Source organism: Colobus angolensis, unplaced genomic scaffold (assembly GCF_000951035.1).
Source record: "Colobus angolensis palliatus isolate OR3802 unplaced genomic scaffold, Cang.pa_1.0 Scaffold356, whole genome shotgun sequence".
Lineage (NCBI taxonomy): Eukaryota > Metazoa > Chordata > Mammalia > Primates > Cercopithecidae > Colobus > Colobus angolensis.
The window spans coordinates 195,901-210,050 of NW_012116888.1; the positions used below are offsets into that span (position 1 = coordinate 195,901).

Sequence of the window (14,150 nt, forward strand, 5' to 3'; positions counted from 1 at the left end):
GGTAAATCTGACCTTGCCACAGCCGGTCGCCCACCACAGCCTGCCCTCTCCCCACCAACCTCCCAGCTGGATGAGACCTCTCCAGCCCCTGGGAACCAGGTCTCGCTGCCCAGAGTCCCCAGCCAAGTTGGGCACTAGAAAGTGCTCAAAAGGAACTTATGGAGTTGGGTGTCGAACATCACGTGCACCCTCAGGCCAGCCTCCAGATCTCTTCACAGCACAGAGACCCAGGGACAGGTGGCACCAGCATGGCTACCAAGTTAGGGCCCTGCTGCCTGCCCAGTGACACCTGGTCATTCCCAATGACCAGGCCCTGTCACTCCCAGCACCCCTCCCTTTGACCTGCCATGCCCTCATCTCACCCATTTTCTGCCGCTCCTCCCCACATAGCTGACTGCCTGCTATCCCCCCCAAAGGCTCCTCCCATGGCCTGGCTGAGGTCACCAGCCTCCCACCCACTGGGGAGCTTCCACTCATGAGAAGTGACCACTCACACACTCAGGTCTTCCTCAAAGGGAGGCTGGACATGGGAGAGACCCTCAGCATTGTGGAGCAGCCTGGCGCCCTGGCCCTTTGCACAGCCCACCCCAGCCATGCACGCAACACTCCAACACTCACCTCACTGATGCTGAACAGGTAGGTCGTGATGGCCTGGCAAGAACAAAGCAGGGTCAGGGCACCAAACTTGGGCCACCGCCTGCCTCTGCCCTCACCCACCATCCCCCTGGCACACTGGTGGCCACAGGAACAAGATGGTGAGAAAGTTGCTCATTCCCCTGAGGCCTTGAAAGGCCAAGAAATGGAGCCCAGGAGACCAGCCCAGTGGTGGCGGTAGGAGGGTCTTTGCTCCCCACCCCCCCCCAACCCCCGTGTTGCTTGCGATGCCTCCATGTCTCCTGGGGCCAGGAAGGAGGCCGAGGACCCACGCCTCCATACACATACTCACATCGGTGTAGTTGTAGCTGCTGTTGGTGGCCAGAAACACTTTGCCAACCTCCTTCATCTTCCCCAGCACGATGGGGAGGCGTGGCTGGAGCAGAGGTAGAGGGACTTGCAGGGGTGGGACTCCCAGAGCCGCCCTGGGATCCCCTCCTCAGGTCTCAGCCTTCTGGGAGCCCACCCCAGCCCAGGCAGGTAGGCACCAGGCCCTGTAAAAAGACCCCCAGCACCTGGGGAGCAGAGCTCAGCCTAAACATCAAAGAAAGCCAGGGAAGGGTTGCGGGGGGCAGCCCTGCTGCTTCAGGGGTGATGGCCATGGCCCTGGGTCTGTGGCCACTCACATCCTTCTCCATGTATTTCTCCAAGTCCTCCAGGGTCTTCTCCTTGAAACAGCCCTGCAGGAGGGAGCAAAGGGCCGTGTGTGTCTGTGTGTGTGTGTGTGTGTGTGTGTGTGTGTACCCACCCACATGTCTGTGTACAAGATGAGGAGAGTGGGTGGCTCTGGGAAGACCAGACCAGACCTCAGTCCTCAGTGGGAAGAGGATGGAAAGTCTACGGGGACTGGAGGCCCGAAGGCTGCCCAGGAGAACCAAGAGCAGGCAGGTCAGCAGTCCGAGGGTCCTGGACCACTCACTCACCGACTGGTGGACATTAGTCATGGCATCAGTCACATCCTGGAAGAGGCTTCGGAAGGACATGAAGAGGTTCCCATGCTGATAACTGGTGTCACAGCTGGGGCAGGCCAAGAGGGGACAGGGGAGGTCAATAAGGGGTCCTGACACGACCTCCAGCCCTGAGTCCCACACCAGAGTGACCCCACCAGCCACACTGAGGCCTTCACTGGGCTTATGTCCCAGCCATCCTGAGAGGGGCATCACCCAAGACTAAGGGTCATCCCTTGGGGGCAGCACCGGTGACAGGGTTGGGGGCCACCTTGCAGTAAAGGCCTTCCCACTGAGCCTTCTGGAACCCTTCCAGCCCCTCGGGGAACCCTTGGGGGGCCCCACTTTGGGGTTTGGTCCCTGAGCAGTGACTGTGTCCTACTCGTCACCCCAGGGCTGGACAGGGCATGAGACGCACTTGGTGTAACGGGAGCAGCCAGAGAAGAAGTCCACCAGGCAGGCATAGAGGTAGGTTTCTGGGGCAGACAGGCCGGTCAGTCGTCAGGCCAGGGAGCCAGGCAGTTCCCCACCAGGCCAGACCTGGAACCTTCAGCTCCGGACCTCGGGACCACCTCCCGTGCCCTCAACCCTCCACCCACCAGGCAGGTTGAAGAGCGTGTTGAGGATGTGGACGTGCTGTAGGTCATCCCTCTGAATGCACTTGTTGGGGTAGAAGCTCCAGATCTCTGCCTGAGAAGGAGGTAGGCTGGGGGCAGCCAATGTCCCCTCCCTACTGCCTCCTGGAGGCCTGTCCAGGCTCCAGCCATCCCTTCCAACCCCCACCCATCCCTTCTGTGCTGAGCCTCCCCTGTGGGCCTGTGTCCTTCCTCCCTCCCTCCCTCTGTCCTCCCCCACGGTCAGCAGTCCTCCCCTCCTGGCCTGCCACCCTCCCGGCACCCTTTGTCCCTTACTCTGAGAGGAAGGTGAAGCCATGGGCACCCAGCAGCATGTTCCCATGGGCATCCATCTTCAGCAGGTTCCCACAGAGCGCATTGAACAACAGCCCCATGCCACTTAGTCCCATAAGATGACAAGGAGCTGAACAACTCCTATGGCCTAGTGACCTCATCGCCATCATAATGCAAAGTATCTCTCACATGTTTGTGGTGATGCTGGCTAGGAGAAATAGGCTGTACCCCGCAGCCGAGGTATGTAGTAGGCTGTACCACCTAGGTTTGTGTAAGTGCACTCTATGACATCGCACAATGGTGAAATCGACTAACGACACGTTTTTCAGAACATATCCCTGTGGTCAAGCACCACATGACTGCATTAGGATGGTGAGGCAAGGATATGGAGGCTGTAAGATATGTGTTTCCTCATCTGATGGCGGGATGGAGGATGGATGGAGAGATGGGTGGATGCACGAATCAGCGAATGGACAGTTGGGTGGGTAGATTCAGGGATAGACAGACCGATGGTTAGCAGGCTATATACAGCAGCCTTCATGGAAGGTGTCGGGGGGAACTGAGCTTCAGAAATCAGGAGGCTGTCTGGAGTCCCTTCCACCCATTACTCCATGTGCTCTGCTCATCTCATGGGAGCCCTTTAAGCCCCTTTTCCACATTGCCTGGTTCCTCTCTAGGTCAGAAAAGAGAAGGAGGCGTAATATCTGGTTAGGATAAGTCTCTAGGAGTTGCTGAGCCCTTCCACTGGGAGGCATCATGGCAGCTGTACAAAACCTGCCTTTCCTATAGCTCAACTTAGGCTCTGTCTTGAAGTCTCTGCACCTGAGGGTGATGAAGCCATCCAGCAACGTTCAGGTACGATTCATCACTTCAGTGGCTTCTCAGGTCCCTTCTCCAGGTACCTCTTCTGGGGCTGACTCAACAACGTGGGACTTACCCCCAGCCACACTTGTAATTGGGAAGGGCTTCACCTCCTGGAGGGTCCTAGGTCCACACATTGCTCTCTGTTGAGGTAGCCGCATCCCTGTTGAGTCTTTGGCTGGCATGGTCTCTGCTACCATCTTAGGATATGACTGCTTGTCCAGACCACAGAGTCCTTAGGCTAACCGCATGTACAGTCAGGAAGGACTGAAGGCTGCCACAGTCCCCACTTGATCCTGATCCCTGAGCCAATGCTAAGGCACCCCTGTGAGGCTTGATGCACTGGGAACCTCTTCAAGAAAAGACTTGCCACCGTAACAATAAGCGAATGGCTGCCCTGTTTTTACTGTGTGCCAAGCCTCCTAACAGCCCCACGTGACAGGCTAACTGTTCACTGGATTCGTGAAGGATCAAACTGAGGCACAGAAGGGTTAAGCAACTCGCCTACACTTACCAGGCTGATAAATGGCAGCGTGGGACTGAGCCCAGGCAGCTGGGTGCCAGCATCTGTATTCTTAATCAGTAGGCAAAACCGCCTCTGCCCATGGCCCCTCACAAAAGTCCCTTGACTTTTCAATGTCGTTAAAGACAAAGAAAGGCGGAGGAAATGTTCCACATTACAGAAGGCTAAAGAGCCACAGTAAATGAACGCAATATTCAAGCCTACGCAGAATCTTGTACTGCAGGCACATATAGTGCCAAGGACATGATGGGGTCAACAAATAAGATTGCAATGTGGGTGGTGGGTTAAATGAAAGTCCTGTCTCAATATAAACTTGTGACACTGATGACTATACCGTGGTAATGTAAGAAAATATCCCTATTCCTGGGAAATACTCATTAAAGAATTTAGGATAAAGCTCACGATGAGCGTAACTTAGCTTCAAGTGTTCAGGAAAAATAATTGTCTGTATACACATACAGACAGACAAACACATACATGCATACATACACACAGGTACATACATACACGTATATACACACACATATATACGTACATACATACCCATGTGTGTTCATATAGAACAGGGACAACAAAGCAAACAGAGTAAAATGTTAGCAACAGGTACATCTTGGTAAAGGCTGTAAGGATATTCTCTGTACTATTTTTTTACTTTTACAACTTTTCATAAACTTGAAATTACTTACAAATTTCAAAATGTCTTAAAAAGATGGTCTATGTTCCAAGACCCCTTTTCCAGCCTCCTTATTGCTGTTCTGGAGTTCTTCCCCTCTTCCTCACACCTTCTTCTGAGTCCCCAGCTTGGCAGCTCTCCTTTATTACAGGGAGGTGGAAACAGGACCGACCCAGCCAGCATTCCTCTTGATTATCCTACCTAGACTGTATCCATTTAAAAAGTGTTGCCTGGCACGGTGACTCACGTCTATAATCCCAGTGAGTCAGGAGGCCAAGGCAGGAGAATCAGTAGAGGCCAGAAGCTCAAGACAAGCCTGGACACCATAAGACCCATTTCTTTAAAAATTTCAAAAAATTAGCCATGGTGGCACACATCTGCAGTCCCAGCTATTCAGGAGGCTGAGTGGGGAGGATCTCTTGTGCCTAGGAGGTGGAGGCTGCAGTGAGCCATGATCGCACCACTGCACTCCAGTCAGGGCAACAGAGTGAGACTCACTCCCTTAAAAAAGAAAAAAAAGTGTCAAGGCCCAGCAGGCTTTGTTCACCACTACTGCCTGCACTCAAAGAGGTCACCAGAACCAGGGTGCATGGTGGGGCAGGGACCAAGTATAGGGCGTGGCTGTCTCCCCTCACCTTCTGTAAGAGGCAAAATTCCAGATCCCCACAGTGCATCCACCACAGCTTTAAGCGGTGTGGAACCTGTGACCAGGGGATGGGGCAACTTCCATTCTCCTGAGCTTGGAGAAACCATCTTGAGGTGACCAGAAACCTCCTTCCATACAGGGCCTTCCTCACACAGGTGCAGCTGGTACAGGGGATTGACGCAGAGACCCAACCACCATGTCAGGGAGTCTTTTTAACAGAGGAGAGTCTTGGATGAGGTGTTAAAGAAAATGTAGGATTTTTATTAGTTTAGAAGAGAAAGGAATTTCACACAGCCAGCAAGGAGCCAAGTGCTGGGAGGCAGAAAGAAAATGACCCACAGGGGACAGCAAAGGATGGGACTTGCCCTGAGGGCAATGGCCTTGGAGCCCTGCTAGAGTCCCCAGGTATCTGCTCCCCTCTGATGTGGCCACACTGCTAACAGGCATGTTCTAGGGTGGCTAGGGAGGGACTTTGACCAGTCTCTGACCAAAGGGTGGTCTCCACTGGCTGGATGGGTCTGAGAATGGGTCAGAGACATGGGGCACCATGGTCCAGATTCAATTCTGCCTTACCCAGGGCAAATGCTGGCCCCTTTTTCTGTTCGGGGTCATGGAGGGAGAGATTTAGGGTGAGAGATTAGGAAATTTCCAAAAACCTGTCTCTTCTTCCATCAAAACAATGAACATTGCCAGGAGTTTGTGATGTGTGTGATCTGTAAGTGGGGGATGTGTGTGAGTGTGGGTGTGTGTGCACATGTGAGCAGGTGCACACATGTGCATAAGTGTGGGTGTCAGCGCGTGTGATTGCCTGCATGCATGTGTGAGCGTGGGTGGGTGGGTAACAGGGTGCACCTATGTGACCTGGGGGGTATGCTGGGACCAGGGCTGGGCAGAGGGCATGCCAGACACTGACCCTGAGCTCGGTCTGGAGCCCTTGGAGCCTGCAGTTTCAGGGATAGGTGGAAAGGAGGTGGGGACAGGAAGGTCACTACACAGCCCAGAGAAAGCAGGGGAGACCAGGAGCCAAGGGTTCCCCCAGGTGCCATCAGTGCAAGGTTCTTGGGACTCCTCTTTAACGTGAAACCGACTCCTGAGGGAGCGAAGCCTTATTTACTCCTAAATTGGAACACCAAGGGGGTCCTCGTCTCAGCAGCTGTGCAGTCCTGACAGGTTGTGTCTCCCCAGGGAAGCATCTGAGAATGGTGGAGGTGGAGGGTGCCGGAGGCTCAGGAGACAGCTGTGTGCTCTCCTGGAGGAACATGTCAGGGAGGGTGCTGGAGGCCTCCTAGTCCAGCAGCAGAGGGTAGGGAGCTGCAGGAGAGCCCCGAGGCAAGATCTGGGGTGGAAGGAAGGGCATCCAAGGCCATGGCAAACCTGCTCAGCTCCCACTGAGGTTCAGCCAGGGGAGGCTGAGAGCCAAAGCTGGGGCACCTCTCCCACAGAGAGCCACGGCCCCCTCCCTGCAACCTTCAGAGTGGGAAGGGGCGAGTATCTACACAGCAGGATGTGGACAAGATGAGGAGAGGCCAGGGCAGAGTTCAGAGGCAAAGGGAAGCTGGTGGGAGTCTGAGATCTGTGTATTCCAGGCATCTCCTATTGATAAATCATCCTAGTCAGATTACATGCGTTGATTACTCATTTGCCTCCCACCACGCCCACGCTGGAAGCTGGGTTCAAAACTATGAGTAAGATGTGTCACTTGTCCTTTAGGGAGTTCATAGTACAGGAGGAGACAGACAACACGTGTTACTAGGAAACAGTGAAAAGATGAGCTTATGTCCTTGAGCACCCGGGGGATAAGGGAGAGCTTTCTGGAGAAGGAAGCCTTAAAGGATAAGCCACCAGGCAAGGACAGGTGGAGCCACACTCATGCAAGGGTGTCCACGAATGGTGCTGAGCGACAGCCTGGCCAGTGGGCAGGAATCGCAAGCAGACAGGCCTGGCTGGAGGGGGGACACATGACTGGGAATGCAGCAGAAGGGCATGAGGGGTGAACTGGGGCATGCCGCAGTGGCTCTCCAGGGACTTTATCTTGTAGGCGACAGATCATACGTGGAAAACGGCAAGACGAAGAGTGACCTGGTCCCCTGTGCAAGAAGGGTCGATCTCCCTGGCCCCGGATCGAGGGCCAGTTTGGAGACTGTTGCAGTGAGTAGGGCAAGGAATGCTGAGCCTGAATCAGACCTCGGTGGGTGTGATGCTAGGAGGGGAGACGTTGGAGAAAATTTGGGAGAAAATCCCCTTTGGCTTGCAGAGTGATTTGTGATGAGGGAGAGGGAGAGGAAGCCTTAAGGATAGAGTCCATCTGTCTGTGGATGAAGTCTGGGCTGGGATCAGGTTGATAAGTTTGGATGAGAAGGGGTGCCAGAAACTGGGAAGCTGTCCAGAGCTCAAGTTCAAGCAATCATCCTCCAGAGGGGACTGTCACAATGTTGTAAGGAGAAGAATTCATCAAGCCAGAGTTCTGGGAGCAGTAGTGGGCACACGGAAGGGGCGTGGAGGGGAAGGAGATGCCACTCACGTGGGACTTGAGAGAAGTGACACTGAGAGGGCAAGTTCGGCTCCTACTAGAATGTTCCATTACTGACACGGGGCTTTGGGCATAAAATATGGAAGCAGGACATCAACAGGAGAGTTGTATTTCACCAAAAGCCTGGCCTTTGTAGGGCACCGGGGTGAAGGCAGTTCCAGGAGAAGCTGATGCCCACTCCCTTTTGAAAAATGAACAGGAGCCCCCTAGGCAGACCACAAGAAGAATTCTTAGCAGAGCAACAGTGGGTGTGAAAGGGAGAAGGGCTGTAACCCGCCCACAACCAGTGTCAGGGACCCATAGGAGATGGGAGAGGAGAGCAAGGCCAGATCAGGAAGGCTCCTGTGTTCCACTAAAGAGCTTGACCTTGATCCTGTAGGTGGTGGGGAGCCAGGCAGCATCTTGAGCATGATGAGGGTGTGCTCCACCAGGTTTCTAAAGCTGCCCCTGGTGTCAGCTCAAGGAGGCACTGGAAGCTCAGATAAAGCAGAGCTGCTGAGAAGTCACTGCAGTAGCCCAGGAAGGCACTGTTGAGAGCCTGAATTAATGGGAAATAGAGAAGGGAGGACAGGCCAGAGACCCACTACGTTAATCAGGACTTGAGAACTGATGAACCGTAGGGGATCTTGGTGAAGGAAGAGGCTTAGATTCTAAGGAGCCAGAGGAGTATGGAGTCACCCACCCAGAGATGCCAGAAGGAAGGGGGCTTGTCAGGAGGGTGAACGGCCCCATTCATGAGCTGGGGAGGCCTGGGCTGAGGCACACTTGGGAGTTCCAGGTCTACAATTCCTAATCTGAACCCATTAGGGCCAGATATATTCAGATTCAATATTTTCTTTTCCTTCCTTTTTTTTTTTTTTTTTTTTTTTGAGATGGGGTTTTGCTCTTGTTGCCCAGGTTGGAGTACAATGGCATGATCACAGCTCACTGCATCTTCCGCCTCCCTGGTTCAAGCGATTCTCCTGCCTCAACCTCCCAAGTAGCTGGGATTACAGGTGCCCGCCACCATGCTTAGCTAATTTTTTTGTATTTTTAGTAGAAACGGGGTTTCCTCATGTTGGTTAGGCTGGTCTCGAACTCCTGACCTCAGGTCATCTGCCCGCCTTGGCCTTCCAAAGTGCTGGGATTACAGGCATGAACCACCATCCTCAACCTCAATGTTTTCCTTTTAAGATAAAAGTGTTTTTTAGAGACGGGGGTCTCACTATGTTGCTCAGGCTGGTCTGGAACTTCTGGACTCAAGCAATACACTAGTCTCAGCCCCTACCTGGGATTACAGGCACAAGCCACCATGCCTAGCTAGATTTAATATTTTCTGGAGGTAAGAAGGTAAAACATAATTCCCTCTATATATGCATGATCACACCCTTGCTGGGATCTGAGGCAGCAGCCCATAGTCAAACACGTTGACATTCCTGCAGCCAACATATGAATATTCATTCACACGAAGTGGCTACATAGGGACAGCAAATAACCTCCTATTAGGGCCTATCAAGGTTTTCCACCAAATAAGTTTGGAAAATCCCCTAGGTTTTTGGACCTAGGGATCAAGGATGAGAGATGTTGCATCAGCATCTATGGCAGCTAAAGATCCAGCATGAGGACCCTTGGAGAGAGATAGAAAGAGAGGCAAGAACAGAGCCCCGGGAACAACCAGGTGGGATGGAGACAGGAGAGGACCCAGCAGAGGAGGCTGAGAGGAAGCAGGCAGAGGAGGGGAAGAGGAGGAGGAGAAAGGCTGACCCAAGCCCTTGGAGCAGGCACAGTGCTGCAGAAAGGCAGAGGGAGAGAAGGCCCAAATGCCCCCTGCACTATTCATTAGGTCAGGGGAGGCCTCGGCCGGCCAATGGGATGTCAGTGGTGAGATAGGGCAGGAATCAAGAGGGAAAGGAGGGTGCAGACGTGGGAACAGCCTGTGAAAGACACCCCATGCATGAGTCTTAGCCAAGAAAGAAATGAATCAGGGCAGTAGCCAGACTGATGAGCAAGAAACCCGGCAGGGTTGCAGGACTGGAGTCTCAATGAGCAGCAAATAGGCCACAGGAAGGAAAGTGGGTTAAAAGACAATGGCATGGGACAGGCGCGGTGGCTTGCACCTATAATCCCAGCACTTTGGGAGGTTGAGGCAGGCGGATCACTTGAGGTCAGGAGTTTGAGACCAGCCTGGCCAACATGGTGAAAACCTAACTACCAAAAATACAAAAATTAGCCGGGTGTGGTGGCACATGCCTGTAGTCCCAGCTATTCAGGAGGCTGAGGCAGAAGAACAGTTTGAACCCAGGCGGTGGAGGTTGCAGTGAGTCGAGATCCTGCCACGCCACTCCAGCCTGGGTGACAGAGTGAGACACCATCCCAAAACAAATAAGCAAAAAAAGACAATGGTGTGTGTCCACCAAAAGACGTATGCAAAATGCCATGTCATCTTTATCCATCATCGCTGCACACTGAAAACAACCCAGATATCCAACAGTTCCAGAATGGGTAAATAAATGGTGAAGTGTTCACCCAGTGGAATCAGCAATGAAGAAAAACCAACCATGCTACTCACAGTAACATGGATGAATCTTACAGACCCAATAGCGGGCATAGGAATTAATGTACATCACTGTGTGTACCTCCTACCTGAATTTAAAACCATTAAAGATGATAAAATGTAAGGTTTTGGATGTGGACCAGCCTGGGAGATGACAAGGTCCAAGGTGTCACCAGCAGTTCACACGGGTTATTGTAAAACAGCTATGGAAGACTATTTTTGAAAGTGGATGATGCTGTACTATTTTTTCACAGACTCTGTCCTATGAGGCTGCCAGTCCCAGCTGCCCCTTCTCCACCTGTCCCCAGTTCTGCTCCCTGACTCCTTTGCAGCTTCCCCCGTGGACGCCGGACCCTGAACTTTCACTCACTCGCTCACTCACACTCAGACACACGCACCACACCGCACAGCACCCCACACAGCACACGGCACACCGTCACAAGGGCCAGACTTGGATAAAGATGTGAGTGAAACAGCACGTGGGGAAGCAGACCAGGAGGTCTATACTGAAGGCTTCCCTATTGAGTCAAGCTGCTTATGCCAAGCTCCTTCTCCCCTTGGGATGAGCTCCTTCCCAGGCAGCTCTTCCAGCTGTCACGCCAGCTTGACTTCTGAGAATTCTCCCTCTCCCTCTGTCCACACACCAGTCACTCCAGAGCCTGAATGCATGTGACACAGGACATACGGGGAAGGCCATAGGAAACAATGACTGGTAGCTGCCTGCAACCGCAGCTATTGTTCATTAATGAATTAATGAATTCTCATCATCCCAAAATTGTTAAAATGTTCCCAAGTCTTCATTTTCTCTTCAATAAGATATGTCTGAATTTATTTATTTAATTATTTAATTATTTTTATTTTTTATTTTTTATTTTTGAGTCAGAATCTCACTCTGTCGCCCAGACTGTAGTGCAGTGGCACGATCTCGGCTCACTGCCACCTCTGCCTCCTGGGTTCAAGCGATTCTCCTGCCTTAGCCTTCCAAATAGCTGAGATTACAGGTGCACGCCACCACACCCAGCTAATTTTTGTATTTTTTAGTAGAGACGGGGTTTCACCACGTTGGCCAGGCTGGTCTCGAACTCCTTACCTCAAGTGATCCACCCGCCTTTAACCTCCCAAAGTGCTGGGATTATAGGCAGAAGCCACTGTGTCTGGCCGTCTGAATTGATTCTTAAAGAAAATAGGTTGGAGAGGCCTGAGAGTGGCAGCTCTGTCGGAGTGACAGTTCACAGAAGTCTCAAATTCACACTCAGCAGGCGGAAGCAGTGCCTGTCTGTGAGAAGCTGAGAGTTCCCTTGGAGGGAGGCTCCTGGGGGGTTCTGGGCAGCACAAGCTAAGCCCTGTGCAGAGATTCTAGGTCAGCAGGAGAGCGACCTAATTAAACACACAGGCTTGTTCTTAGACAAGGAGCCCCAGTTAAGGCCCCTGGATAACCACAGCACAGAGGCACAGCCCTAGAGGTGACCGGAATAATTCTCATTTTTAAGTAGCAGCCATTTTTTTTTAATTATAAAAGTAGTACACAGTCATCATAGACTGTTTAGAAAATATAGAAAGTACAGGATAGGAAATGCTATCTACTAGAAATAACCGCTATTTTTGCTTATTTCCTTCCTGGTCTTCTTTTTATACATATTTACATATTTGACGACTGAGGGGAAATGCTTATTCACAAGTGTAAGTGAAAAACTATATAAAATTATAAACTGCACAATCCCAAATTTGTTCTGCAAATTAGGATGGTCATACATACACAGTTCTGTGTCCTGTTTATTTCATTCAATATTCAAGATCAACATCTCCTTTAAGTCATTAAATATTCAGCAACTTGATTTTTAATGGTTTCAGAATGTCCATCATATAGAATAGTGTATACACTCTTCCCCTGTAATGGGGCATTTAGTGGCTTCCAATTTTTCAATTAACTGTTTCATGAGCCTCCCTGTATATCTTTAATTATTATCTTGAGCTAGATTTCTAGAAGTGAAAACTCTTGTTTTGCATTGCCAGATGGCTTCCTGAAAATCCCCAGCCACTGGCACTTCCATGTGATATAGAAAGTATAGAAAAGTGACTAAGTATGGGACATCTTGGTTCCTGTAATAACAACCTGAGGTTCCTTTTTTTTTTTTTTTTTTTTGAGACAGAGTTTTGCTCTCATTGCCCAGGCTGGAGTGCAATGCTGCGATCTCAGCTCACTGTAACTCCCACCTCCTAGGTTCAAGCAATTTTCCTGCCTCAGCCTCCCCAAGTAGCTGGGATTACAGGCATGCACCACCACGCCTGGCAAATTTTGTATTTTTAGTAGAGATGGGGCTTCACCATGTTGGTCAGGCTGGTCTCAAACTCCTGACCTCAGGTGATCCACCTGCCTTGGTCTCCCAAAGGACTGTGATTACAGCTCAGCTTCTTTATCAACTAACAGCTGATCCAGATCAAATAGAGGACACTGCAAGCAAGGAATCAGGTCCTCAGAGCTGTCTGGTGCTTTGTGACTGAACACAGCCAACACTGTCTCCCAGCAGGAGTCACCTTTCACCAGGTTAGGCTGCTGTAACCAACAACGCCAGAATTTTAAGGGATTACAGCCAGCACGGTTTATTTCTCATGCACATTATTCATAAAATGTGGGTCAACTGTGGCTTTATTCCATGTCTTCTTAGTCTGAGACCCAAGCTGAAGGAACAGCCCAGCTCCTACCTCCATCCTCATGGTCACGGACAAAGACACAAAGCCGAAGTCCACAGTGGCCCTTAAAGCTTTGACTTGGACTTGGCGTGTACAACTCCCACCCTCTTCCAAGCCTAAAGCTGAAGAGGCAAGGGAATACACTCCTCCCACGGGAAGGTGCTCCAGGTCCCGTGGCCTGGGGTGATACAGACAGATCCTGTTACAGAGTGGACAGAAGAGAACTGGGAACAAGGATACAATCTGCCACAGCCATGAGCAATCAGAAACGATGCTTAGTGTTCATCATCACTAAATCTGACATCAGGAGTGTCTGGCACCCAGCATCCCACCTCATACTGGAAAATCCCATGCCCTAGAAGCCTTCTCCAATGGCCGATGAGAAGGATCCCCTAGGTTTGACTTTTGTGCCAATAAAAGGAAAAAAATAAAATATATGTGCGTTGTGTCTGTTTATGAACACATATTTATAAGTAGCTCCATGTAAAATAGTGAATTTTTAAAAGGCAAAAGTAAAATTATATGTATGACAGGCTACCATTTATTTATTTATTTATTGTTGTTTGTTTGTTTGTTTGTTTTTGTGAGACAGAGTCTCACTCTGTCGCCCAGGCTGGAGTGCAGTGATGCAATCTCGGCTCACTACAACCTCTACCTCATGGGTTCAAGCGATTCTCCTGCCTCAGCCTCCCGAGTAGCTGAGATTACAGGCACCTGCCACCATGCACAACTAATTTTTGTATTTTTAGTAGAGACGGGGCTTCACCATGTTGGCCAAGCTGGTCTCGAACTCCTGATCTCAAATGTTCCACCCACCTCAGCCTCCCAAAGTGCTGGGATTATAGGTGTGAGCAACTGCGTCCAGCCTGTCATTTACTTTTTAATGGGGGAGAATACATATACATTTCTGTTTATATACACATAAAACATTTCCCAAAAAATCAATAACAAGCTGGTGACCGTGGCTATTTTAGGAACACAAACTAAGGGACTGAACGTGGGGAGGGAGGCTTGGTTTTCCTGGTATACTCTTCTTATAACTTGGATTTTTTTCTTTTGTTTAGATTATCTTTTCCAAGAAATTTTTTCTCATTACAAATTTTAAAAATTGTCCTTTCTCACGCACATCACATATCTCTCTGTCTATGCTTCCTTCATTGCTCCCACGTTGGGAAATGCCCTGA

The 14,150-nt window shown here is 50.8% G+C and overlaps 1 protein-coding gene across 1 annotated transcript; it reads right to left on the reverse strand.

The window, feature by feature from the left end:
• Positions 1-428: 428 nt before the first annotated feature.
• Positions 429-1,783, reverse strand: NT5DC4 (5'-nucleotidase domain containing 4). The gene is made up of 4 exons (XM_011953070.1): positions 1,578-1,783; positions 1,281-1,334; positions 947-1,030; positions 429-651 (listed from the first exon to the last, which is right to left on the reverse strand). The coding sequence occupies exons 1-4, from the start codon at positions 1,635-1,637 to the stop codon at positions 499-501; spliced, it is 351 nt and encodes a 116-aa protein (XP_011808460.1). The 5' UTR covers positions 1,638-1,783; the 3' UTR covers positions 429-498.
• Between the last annotated feature and the right edge of the window lie 12,367 nt (positions 1,784-14,150).

Coding starts and splice junctions, on each gene's coding strand:
- NT5DC4 (XM_011953070.1), bottom strand. CDS start 1,637: ATGTCCTTCCGAAGCCTCTTCCAGGATGTGACTGATGCCATGACTAAT. Junction 1,031..1,280: donor AGAAATACATGGAGAAGGAT/GTGAGTGGCCAC, acceptor CCTCTGCTCCAG/CCACGCCTCCCCATCGTGCT. Junction 652..946: donor GCAGCTACAACTACACCGAT/GTGAGTATGTGT, acceptor TGTTCTTGCCAG/GCCATCACGACCTACCTGTT.